Source organism: Musca domestica, unplaced genomic scaffold, assembly GCF_030504385.1.
Source record: "Musca domestica strain aabys unplaced genomic scaffold, Musca_domestica.polishedcontigs.V.1.1 2, whole genome shotgun sequence".
In the NCBI taxonomy this organism is placed as follows: domain Eukaryota; kingdom Metazoa; phylum Arthropoda; class Insecta; order Diptera; family Muscidae; genus Musca; species Musca domestica.
Genome location: NW_026712249.1, coordinates 8,885,587 through 8,898,602, shown reverse-complemented (window position 1 = coordinate 8,898,602; position 13,016 = coordinate 8,885,587). Strand labels below are relative to the sequence as shown.

At 34.0% G+C, this 13,016-nt stretch overlaps 1 protein-coding gene across 1 annotated transcript in view; it reads left to right on the top strand.

Annotated features, from left to right (window-relative positions):
* Nucleotides 1–13,016, top strand: part of LOC101888242 (acetylcholine receptor subunit alpha-like) — a 173,580-nt gene that overhangs the window by 141,579 nt on the left and 18,985 nt on the right. The window contains exons 5-6 of the mRNA XM_005178931.4: nt 4,407–4,575; nt 5,068–5,204. Coding sequence (XP_005178988.1) covers nt 4,407–4,575; nt 5,068–5,204 — 306 coding nt within the window. The remainder of the gene's footprint in view (nt 1–4,406; nt 4,576–5,067; nt 5,205–13,016) is intronic.

Genomic DNA, 13,016 nt, shown 5'->3' with positions numbered 1-13,016 from the left:
AGTATTTTCCGACGAAAATCGGGATCATAAAAGAGGGGTTAAAAGATTGTTTTTTTTTCAAGTAATATAAGTATAATAAGCTTGAGTTTTTCTAATGACTTTTTAGAAGGACTTTCAGTTCGATATTCATGGATTTTTAAATTATTTTTTCAGTAACTGTGCATTTTTTAAAAACATTTCTTAAAGGACCCCCAAACTTTGTATTTTTAGTACTCTTGAAAGGACATAATCGTGGATTTTTTCAAAGAGCATTTTTCAAAGACCGCCAAAAGCATAAACGTGTATTTGTTGAAAAATATTCTTTTATGAAACTTCAAATATATAACATGGATTTTTTAATAATATACTTTTTATAACTTAACTTCTTTAAAAAAATGTTTTGTCAAGGACCTTCTCTTTTATAAACGTTTATTTTGGACCATTATCATCAAGGACCATCAAGTCCATTAACGCAGATTTTTCAAGATTTTTTTAACGGACCATGAGAACTTTAATTGTGTATTTCTGAAGAATACTTTTCAAAGACCAATAAGGTGTCCTGTTGGTTTTTAAGGGCCAAGGGCTTTAAACAATCATATTTAAATAAAATTTCCTTCAAGAAATGCAACGGCTACAGACGTGGTTATAAAATGGGTTATAATTTTTATGAAGAACCATCAGGTCAGATTTTTCAAGGTATCAAAAATGTTAAAATGTTGATTGACAAAAGCCTCACAAAATGTTAACTAAATTTGTCGGTCCACTCTTTCTGGAACCTCCTCCTACAAAAGTTTAACATTTTTATTCACAATTATTCCCAAAAAATTTGAAATAAATTTCTAATTAAAATTTTGCAGATTCAAATATAAATACTAGATGAATTGAAAAAATTCAGTCGACGATTTTCAAATCTTATAAAAAATTTCAAATCTTATAAAAAGTGAAGGGAGTAGTCGATGTAGTATGTGGAACGTTGTAGTATTTGTATCGGATTTATATAATATTCGAATCACACAATCCAATATAAATTTTATTTGAAATTTCAGAATTCCAACTCTACCGGTTCTCCCAAAAATTTAAATTGTACCAAATTTAGTATTATTTAGTACACATAAGTACGAATTTCCAAAATTACCTACATACCTCAGACCTACAATGAAATAGAAATTTTATTTACAAATTTTAGCATTCTAGCTCTACAAGTTCACCCAAACCGAAATCGAATTAAATGTAGTACCATGAGTACAAACTTCGAAACTCCATCCATATCCCTTGTTAATTTCAAATTTCAGAACTCCACTTCCTTCCGTTCCTCCAAATTCAAATTGTACTAAATGTAGTACAATTTAGTAATTTTCGTATACAAGAGTGCACACTTGCAATATTACCTCCTTACATCGACTCTATTGCTCAGTCTTATGATACGAAATGGTACCAAATATAGTACATTTTAGTACTTTTCGTACACTTATATTGCGTATTTTCAAAAACCCTTTGGTTTATCTACACTCCCTCATTGACCATCCATTAGTGACCCTCATTCCACTGCTTCCGCAAATACAAAGGATACAATATTAGTACCTTTTACTACTTTTTGTACCTTTTTAGTACGAATTTCAAGCAACCGCTTCGCCAGCAATGTGCCAAAATACCGCAGAGCAACATTCGGGCAGCGTTGACGGTTTCATTGGCCGTTTGAAGGCCATGATTCGTGCCAAACATGACCAATTATAAGTAGTTACTTTGTTGGGTCTGACATAAGTATTTTCAGGAGTTACCAACGGAATGACAAAGTTAATACACCCTCCATAGTATGGTGAAGGCTATAAAAACCATTAATGATTACAAAAATCGGGGGTTTGTTCAGTTTGGGCAAAAAAAACCCTCTATATCTCATTATTGTTATACTCCCCCCATTGTCTGCGAAATATTCTAAAACAAAGTCCTTCAAATGCTAACTTGCCAATGATATATTCATTTCCACTTATGCTAAATTGGAAATTACAAATACTTGAAAGTCCTCGTGATATTTCTTTATTATGTTAATGTGATTGTTTGATTAAAATATATTCTTATGTGATTATCATATACTTATTACTGCATCGCATCACTGGAAAATGAAAAGGAGGATACTTGAAAATGAAATTCAAAAAAGAAAAACCAAAGAAGGAAATGGAAATGGAAAATAAAAATCTCTTAATTGATGTGTTTTCACAACCGACACAACAACAACAACAACAACACAAAAGATGAATTCTTTATTTTATTATTATCCTTGATGTGCTGGTCGAGATAATTTTTCTTCTCCATCTCGAGGAGACTGAGGACGAAGCAGCATTCAATAAATCATTTGATTTCCATTCAATGCAACTGCATTGTTTATGTGTTTATTATACCCTCCACCATAGTATGGAGGGCATATGAAGTTTGTCATTCCGTTTGTAACACCTCGAAATATATACATTTTAGACCTCAGCATACAATTCTTGATCAGCATAAAATTCTATGTCGATTTAGCGATGTCTGTCCGTCTGTAGAAATCACTCTAGTTTCCGAACTAATTGAAGTAGATTGATAAAATTTTACTCAAATGCATATCATGTCAACAGGACCTTTGGTATTGAAAATGGGACATTTAGGTCTACGTTTTGGTATAGCCCCCATATAACGATACCTCCCGATATTCGGTATTTTGTTGATTTTGACGACATTATTCATCGGAATTCTTTCAAATTTAGTATTTGATATTCGCAATGGATGCTACAGCCTATGACAGGAGATTGTCTGTGCAGGTCCACGTCTTCATGTAGCCCCCATATGACGGTACCTTCCGATATTCGGTACTTTGTTGATTTTAGCGACATTATTCATCGGAATTCTTTCAAATTTGGTAGTTAAAGTTCACAATAGATACTACAACCTAAGAAAAAAAATTATCTCTGCAAGTCCACGTCTTCGCATAGCCCCCATATAGCGGTACCTCCAGATATTCGGCATTTAATGATTTTAGCGACATAGTTCTCCGAAATTGTTTCAAATTTGGTATTTGAAGTACATAATGGATACTACAGCCTATGACAGAACATTGTCTGTGCAGGTCCACGTCTTCATATAGTTCCCATATAACAATACCTCCCGATTTTCGGTATTTTGATGATTTAAGCGACATTATTCATCGGAATTGTTTCAAATTTGGCATTTGAAGTTCCTAATGGATGCCACAGCCTAAGAAAGAAAATTGTCTGTGCAGGTCCACATCTTCGTATAGCCCCCATTTAACGGTACCTGCCGATATTCGGTATTTTGATGATTTTAGCTACATAATTCATCGGAATTCTTTCAAATTTGGTATTTGAAGTTCGTAATGGATACTACAGCCTAAGAAAGAAAATTATCTCTGCAGGTCCACGTCTTCGTATAGTCCCCATATAACAACACCTTCCGATATTTTGATGATTTTAACGGCATTTTTTACCGGCATTGTTTCAAATTTGGTATTTGAAGTTCGTAATGGATGCTACAGCCTAAGACAGAAAATTGTCCTAAGAAAGAAAATTGTCTCTGCAGATCCATGTCTTCGTATAGTCCCCATATAACAACACCTTCCGATATTTTGATGATTTTAACGGCATTTTTTACCGGCATTGTTTCAAATTTGGTATTTGAAGTTCGTAATGGATGCTACAGCCTAAGACAGAAAATTGTCTGTGCAGATCCACTCCTTCGTATAGCCCCCATATAACGGTACCTCCCGATATTCGGTACTTTGTTGATTTTAGCGACATTATTCACCGGAATTCTTTCAAATTTGGTATTTGATGTTCGTAATGGATGCTACAGCCTAAGACAGAAAATTGTCTGTGCAGGTCCACATCTTCGTATAGCCTCCATAAAACGGTAGCTCCCGATATTCGGTATTTTGATGATTTTTTTCAAGTGTCGCATTTGAATATTGAAGTGGCTTATGACAAAAGTTACCTATGGAGGTCCATGTCGTCCTATAGACCCTAATATAACAGCTACATTCGGTATTTCTAAGATTTTAACAGCATTTTTAACGGATTTTATTGTTTTTGAGAATTGCCAAATTTTTGTTCCAAATGGTGGAGGGTATACAAAGTTCGGCCCGGCCGAAGTTATGGCATTTTTATTCGTTTTTCTTTTTCTGTTCTACTTCTTCTCCCGTCATTCATTCATTATCCTTTGTGAAAAAGTGGCAGTGGTAGCAATGATTCAGTGCCAACTATTAATGATTGACCTCGCCAGAGCGCTGATAATGATGAGCGATAGTACACTACTAGTTTTTCACAATTTTTGGAAAATTTCAAAATTTTCCTCTTCGTTTTCCCACTACATTCTTTTGATTAATTTATTCTTTGTTGATGCTTTTTTCTCACATGTAACCCCTTTTTTCTTCTCTTCCGCAGAAATGAAAAATTCTATACGTGCTGCGATGAGCCGTACTTGGATATCACGTTTAATATCACAATGCGCCGTAAAACGCTCTTCTATACAGTTAATCTCATTATACCGTGTATGGGAATCAGTTTTTTAACGATTTTAGTATTTTATCTGCCATCAGATAGTGGTGAAAAAGTAAGTAAATTATTCAAAGCTCATCAAACGGACACGCACACACACACACCCACAATCCCTGCAATTTGCCATGCCATGTTGGCCACACTAACACACACTCACAGACAACGACCCATTACTTTTCCTTTTTGTCTTTTTTGTCATAAATATTTATGTTTGAACATTTGTAACTGACGTATCGTAAAGATGCTGGCGAGGATGATGATGATGACGACACCAAATACGATTACATCTCTCTAGCAGATTCAGTCATCCTCTTCTAGCCAGCAAAAAAAAAATCAGAGAAGGACTTGATTTGCATCAAACTTTAATATTCTTTGACTTGACTATATTTTGTCTGTGTGCGAGTGTGTGTGTGTGTGTGGAAAAATAATTCTGGTTCTTTATTCTGTATTACTGATGCTGATGATGTTTTCTTTTTTCCCTACTGCCTTTTGTTGTTGATATTTTTGGTTCGTTTTTTTTTCGTCTTCTTCCCCTTCTTTTTTGCAGGTCTCATTAAGCATATCCATTTTACTGTCGTTGACTGTGTTCTTCTTGCTGCTGGCGGAAATTATTCCGCCAACATCGTTAGTTGTGCCGCTTTTAGGGAAATTTGTACTTTTTACAATGATACTCGACACATTCAGGTAAGTCAAAGACTCTGTTTTTTTTTGCAGGTTATTAAAACACTGACACACCCACGTCTATATGGTAATGTATGCGTGGCTTACATTTCGTAACATATATTAATTTGTAAGTGTGATAATGTCTGATCAATAGACAGGGTATGAGATATTCTATAAATGTTTATAAGAGAATGTGGAAAATTGTTATCCCGAGGAATTTTAAAATTATTAGAAAGATTGCGGAACTGTGTGAAATTTTTAAATCAAACATTATTAACCCCATTTTGACACCACAACATTGTAGAAGACCAAAAGAGAGATGACACGTATCTCGCTGTTGACGCGTTATCTCATTAACTTTAGCAGTTATGGGCCGAAACGTGTGGAAATTTCTTGTGAAAATTAATTATTTCTGGAGGTTTATGATCTGTAGGTCGTTTGGAGACTTGATTCTCTCTGTATCTCTCCCTGTCTCTCTCTCTCTGAGAAAAAGTTAATGCTATTGTTACGCAAAAGAATGTTAAGTTTGGTAAAACTTTTAGTAAAAATTCTCAGATTTTTTTTTCAAATTTTTTCCAGAGGTAGGAACCGGATATTTGACCCGGATTTTCGGATATTTGACCCGAACTTTCTAATCCGGTTCTATAAAACCGATATGGATAATATATTTGAAAGCTAACGAAAATACCTGCCCAATGTTATATGGTTATTTGGGTTATATCAAAATTATGGACTTTTTAGACCAGGATTTAAAAAAAAATACCACAAAAGTCTAAAAAGGTCCACTTTGCGACTCCATGAAATACATATGCCAAATTATATTTGACATTGCAACCTTTCCTTGAGACATAGCAATATTTTTTATTAGCTTTCAAATGATAAATACCTTATCGTTGTTGTAGATTCATATCGTTTTTATAACCCAGGTCTTGAACCCGGACTTTCGGGTAAAATATCCGGGTCCGTTCCCCAAGAAAAAAATAATTTCCCGGAATTAGGGTACAAATAAATAAATCTTTAAAAAATCTGAGAGTTTTTACTTAATTAAAGTTAAATCAAAAACTCCTGTAAAGGTAGGAGACCTTCCAAAGCCCCAAAGCAGACAGATAAGCTTGTAAATCCAGATACAAAATCCAGGCCTTTCCCTGGTAGTCTCCTATTCGAAACTGGTCTTCCATACACAGAAGACCTCTAAAGATTTCCCGTTTTGTTGGCATTTTTATCGGCAATACTCACCGGAATTGTTTTAAATTTCGTATTTGAAGTTCGGAACTGGTACTACAGCCTATGACAAAAAATTGCTTATGATGAAACACGTCTTCGCATTGGGGCTATGGTGGTATGGCTATGGGGTTTCATTTGAGAAGCATTTTTCTATGATTTTTTTTTTTAAATTTTTCAAGTTCCTTCAAAATGGTAGAGGGCCTGGCCGAACCGAAAAGCTATGAAAACTATACCAGAAAGAGCTTCCATATGTCGTTTCTAGCTATAGACGTTCTATAGGGGACTTCTCTAAATGGAGGACTCTGAAAGGGGCCATCGGAAGGATTATATGCATGCAAAATTTTAAGAAGGAAGAAATTGTATATTTATTTAAGACCTCTGGAAGGTATATTCAGGTAGGGAATCTTCTGTGTATTAAATACCTCTTGAAGGACCACAATGTAATGAAGTCCTATGGACTAAATGAAGATCCCTGGAAGTTCGTCTAAGCAAGAAAGGCAATTAGAAGGCATCTATATATTACAAAGAAAAAAAAACAGTAAATTCGGGCAGAACTTTAAAGATCTTCACGACTTGCAAGGGCTTTGCATATTAAAAAAAACTGTTGAAAAAATACGGTAAAATCATAAAAATTCCGAATATATGGAAGTATCGTTATATAGGGGCTATATTGCATATAGGAACTTCAAATTCCAAATTTAAAAAATTTTCTTGTGAAAGGTGCGACACAAATCATCAAAATACCGAATATCGAAGATACAATTATATAGGGACTATACCAAAACGAAGACTTATTTTGACAGCTCTATGATGGGATTTTCGGCAAATTTAAAAAAAAATGGGGTAAAATTTCCCTTTACCACCCAAAAACCGTTGAGTGACTAACTGACTGATTTATCAACGAAAAGGCTGAAGCTAGAATCTTGACATTTTGCATGTCAAGGTTGGTGTGTAGGACTTAGACAAAGCTGGGTTTTTGGGAATTCGAACTAAAAGCACTAAAAGGTACTAAAATTTTAATACATTTTATTAGGAAAACGAATAGAGCTTGAGTTCTGAAATTTCGAATGAGGCTCACTTATGGGGTGTATCTACCAAAAGATTTTTGAAAGAAAGATACAATCATAGTACAAATTTTAAAAACCACCTCCATATCTAAATTTCAGTTACCAACAGAGACCTTAATATCAAATGTCAGGATTTCAGCTCTATCCCTTCACCCAATACCAAATTTAGTACCACTTAGAGCTTTTCGAATGATTATTTACACATTTCTCAATTCCAAATACCAACAGGTCACTGTCCTCAAAGTTGAGGATTTCAGCCCTATCACATACCATACCAAGTTTAGTACAATTCAGTAATTTCCGTACAATTATAGTACTAATACCAAATTTCAGATTTCAATTTGGCACTTTTCTTTCATTTTCCATTTCCAAAACCACCTCGTTATCAAAAATCAACCACCAAAAGGGACCCCAATACAAAATTTCAAAATTCCAGCTTCATCCGTTCACCCTGAACCAAATTTAATACCATTTACTACATATTTAACTACCTTAATATATCGAAGTTACTTTCCAATACCAATACCAATACTTTTATACATTTACCCTGCACTCCATCAATGATTCTCATTCCAAACCTCAATTCATTTTGTTTGACCGAGACAAAGTACATTTTAATATTTTTTCTTACACTACAAATTTCCAAAAACTCAGCCTTATCACCAAGACTAGCCCTCGTGAACAATTCTAAGATTTTAACTTTAGCCGTTTCTTAACACTTCTCACTCTCGTTTCGAAAATAAAAATTTTCAAAATAGGTAATGGAAAGTAATCCGCGAGAAATATTTTTTCATGATTACCCTGATTATAAATAATTATAATAAATTAATTAGGGCGGAGGAAGTACTAAATATGCAAATTGGTGTAGACTATTGAATAGTCGGCCCGATTGCCTGTTCTCTTACTGGTTTTCTATTTTTGTTACAAATTTTAAGGTCAACATTGTCTTGTTGTTCCCACCTCACTTCCTAGTACAAATTTCGTATTTTAAAATCAATTCCAATTCAAATAAGTTAAACGAAAATGTTGACCAATTCCCCTGGGTAATATCGAAAACATATGAAATTCGAATAAAAAAATAAACCTAAATACGCAGTATATCATTCTCTCCCTCACATATTGGTGTTCCTCTTTATGGCATTCCTTCCTTGGGGATTATGTTTTTGTCCCCTTTTGAAACAGGCTGTCTGGCCGCTTTCCACTGTACAAAACATAATTTCCTTTCAATAAACATTGTTTGTTTGCCACAAAATGCCTTAGTTTTCCCTACAAACTTTCTTTAGCTCCCCTCACGATTTCCCTTCCTCCCATTTTCCTACTCTTATGTTTGATATACAGCTCAAATGTAATCCATCTGAGAAGAGGAGAAACCTAAATTTGAGCTCCTTTAAAAAAATGTCACAACATTAAAAGATTATGTCAAAATAAAAGTAAATTTTTGGTAACATACACCGTAAAGGTGTTTTTTCCCTCTCTAGTGAAGAGAGGGAGGTGGGGAGACTGGCAATTCGTCTAAGGCTCTTAACGTTGTTGTGACTTCGCCCTTTGGGTAATATTTCAACATCAATTTAAACTAATTCGTTTAGCCGGTATTATTCTGTTGACAGTGGCATTATTTTGCGGTGATATGGCCCTGTCGTGGCATCAACAACGTCTAGCAGTTGTATGGCAAGTGGCAGGGCGAGAGCAGCAGCCCTTGTAAGAGGATAAGTTAACATTATTTTTCTTGTTTTGTTTTCGTCGAAATAAACCTAAATCCAATAATAACATAAGTGACAGACACCTATTTTATGAGTCACTTACTTTGCCATGCCGTGCGTATGATTTATATGGTATTTGTGTGGCAGTTGTAAAATAATGTTTAGCATACGACAGGGGGGTTTGTTAGGTTTCTTAGTTGGAATATCTAAGTAATAAGAGTTTTTTTCTGAAGTTAATTTCTTATGGATTCTCCATTCCAAATGACCAAAATTGGAACAGTCATAAACATAAAAAATTCATCGATTTCGTAAGATAATGAAATTCTATCAAATTTAAAGAAACGACATCCCTAGACTCCCATTGTAGGCACATTTTCTTCCTCGTCTCCAGATGGGATCGGCATTTTTTTAAACAAAGTGGAGGGTTGAATTGTGTGGGAAGTTTGAACAAACAGGGCACTTTATTCTTTTTGTATAAAATTGGATATTTTTTATATATTCTAATCAAATTTGGAAGCATTGCGAAAATATATTCTCACTGTGTACACATTCCTTAAAATATTCAAAAATCAAAAAAAATTAACAAAAAACTTAAAAAGTATCAGCCTGCTCTTCATACATGTCAAAAATTGAGTTATGTATTAATTACAAAAAAGTTGATTATTCTTCAGAATTTCCAGATTTTTGGCCCGAATATGTTTGAAACAAAACGTTGTCAATAACTTCCTCTTCAATGTTTGTGAACTAAAATTTGTTCGTCATGGTCCGATAACAAAACGAACACTCCTTGCTCATTTCCGAAGAAAAATGGCCCAACAAAGCCTCTGAACCACATATAAAATTTCAGAATTTCATATCTATACCAAATTTAGTACGTATATCCAAAAAAAAAAAAAATATTCGCTCAATACCCAATTTAGTACCACTTATTACTTTTCGAACAATTATATTACACATTTCCAAAACCACGGCCAATATCTTAACCACAGATCCCAACAGTGACCTCTATATCAAGTTTCAGAAAGAAATTTAGTACTATTTAATATTTATTTTCTTTCAATTATTGTACACATTTCCAGAGCGACCTCCATATATCAATTCCAGATGCCATCCTAGACCTCAAAATCAAATTAAAGGATTCCAGCCACATTCCTTCAACCACGTACAAATATATGACGCATTTCCAAACCACCTCCAAATCTCAAACACAGATCACAGATCTCAATCTAAATATGAAATTTCGGAATTTCCATCTCCATCTCTTCACACAATTCCAAATGTAGTACTATTTAGTACTTTTCGTACAAATATGGTACACACTTCCAAAACCACCTTCATATCTTATCTACAGACACCAACAGTTGTCACAAATTAAGGGAATCCAGTACCACCCGATTTAGTACCACTTAGTACTTTTCGAAAAATTATAGTACGCATTTCCAAAATAACTGATATTCCTATTCCTTTATACAGTGCCAAATTTAGTACCACTTAGTACTTTTCGTACAAATAAAGGACTCATTTCCAATTCATCTCCTTATCAATTTCGGATACCAACAGAGACCTCAACATTAAATTTTGAGAATTCCAGCTCGCATTTCCATAACACCGACAAATCTTGAACAGAGATACCATCAAATATCAAATTTTAGAATTTTATTTCTATATCCCCACCCAATATCAAATATTTTGAAAAACCACCTCCATATCTTAACCACAGGCACCAACAGTGATATATATTGCAAATTTCAGGGTTTCAGCCCCATCCCTTCAACCAATACCAAATTTTGTACCATTTAGTACTTTTCGTACCAATAAAGTACACATTTCCAAACCACTTCCAAATCTCAAACGCAAATACCATCAGTAATTTAGGTATCAAATTTCCGAATTTTATCATTATTCCTTCACCCATTACCAAATTTAGTACCGTTTAGCACTTTTCGTACAATCATAGTACACATTTCCGGAATCATCTCCATCTATCCAGGCTAAACATGGGCAGCGACGCTAATGCAAAATTTCAGATTTCAAGCACTATCTGGTCACATAATACCAACTTGTACCAAATATAGTACTTTTTGTGCACTTGTAATACTCACTTCCAAAAGCACCTCTTTATCACAAAGCTGTAACCAAGAGGTACCCCAATACCAAATTTCAAATTTTCTACATTTTCTGCTTCATACAAATTGTTCCAAAATTCTCAGCATTTAGAACAATTCGCACACTTAGTACACATTTCTAAAACTAACTCCATATCTCAATTCCAGATACCAATAGAGACTGCAATATTAAATTTTGAGAACTATAGTCCCATCCCTTAACCCAATACCACATCCCTTAACCCAATACCACATGTGTACTTTTCGTACTAATATAACGCGTATTTTCAAACCACCTCCAAATCTCAAACACAGATACAATCAGTAATCTAAATATAAAATTTCAGAATTTTATCTTTATCCATTTATCGAATATCAAATATGGTACCATTTAGTACTTTTCGTACAATTATTGTACACATGGCCGGTGGTTTACCAAAATTGAGATTTCAAGCACTATATGTGCACCCAAAACTTAAATGTCCCAAATATAGTACTATTTAGTACTGGTCGAGAACTTGTGATGCACATTCCCAAAGGCACCTCTTTTTCGCAATTTTAGCTTCATTCATTCACTCTAAACCAACTGTTTCAAATTTTGTACTATTTAGTTCTGTTCGTACATTTAGTACACATTTCCCAAGCCATTTAAAATATCAAATTTACTTTCCAACCTTGATTCTCATACCAAATTTCACGGTTTTATCTCTGTCCGTTCACATAATGCCAAATGGTACCATTTTAGAAGTTTAGTACCATTTAAGAACTTTTCGTAAGGTTGTAGTTCGAATTTGGTAATCCTTTGGTATTTCTGTCCTGCACTCTATCAGTGACTCTCAATCCAATTTTCAGGTTTCTACCTCATTCCGTTTGTCCCATATTAAATATTTAAACCAAACCTTTCGTGCGCTTTTAGTACGAATTTTCAAAAACCAAGCCTTATCATACGCCTAGACTCACCTTGGGTAAAACTTCAAGTAGCCGTATTTTCTGGGCATTGATTCTCGGTCAATCAGCCAATTATTTCGCATAAATATAAGTTTAAGTTAAGTACGAGTTAGGTTTTAATTAGACGTGCTTGCCTTGAAAAATATTCTTAAAAAAAATCAAATAGACGGCTATAAAGCTTCTCCGAAAAATATTTTTGATAAAATTCAAGTTCAAAGTCTTGGAGGTCCTTAAATAATATTCTTGAAAAAAAAAACTAGATTGACGTCCTAACAGTAAATAAAAAAAATCATAAAATTCAACATAAATGGCTTATAGATCCTTGCAGAATATTCTTAAAAAATTCCATTGACGGTCCTGAAAGTCTCCGAAAACAACCCACTTTGACAGATTCTTTGAAAATATTCTTAAAAACCTACGTTAAAAGGTCCTTGCAAATATTCTTAAAAATCCACTTTTCAGACTTAAAAGCCCTTGACAAATATTCCTAAAAATCCACATTGACCGGTCCTTAAATATGTTCGATTACAGCATTAAAATCTTTGAATAAAAATTCTTAGAAATCAAAATTAAGATTTTTGGAGGTCTTTCAAATACCCCCACAGACTTAAAGAATATTCTAAAATATCTCTTTTGACAGTCTTGAAAGTTCTTAAGAAATATTTAATGCTTAAGGAAAATATTCTTAAAAATCCACTGGACAGTCTCAAAAGCCCTTTAAAATTTTTTCTTAAAAATCAACATTGACCGGTCCTTAAATATGCTCGATGACAGCATGAAAATCTTTGA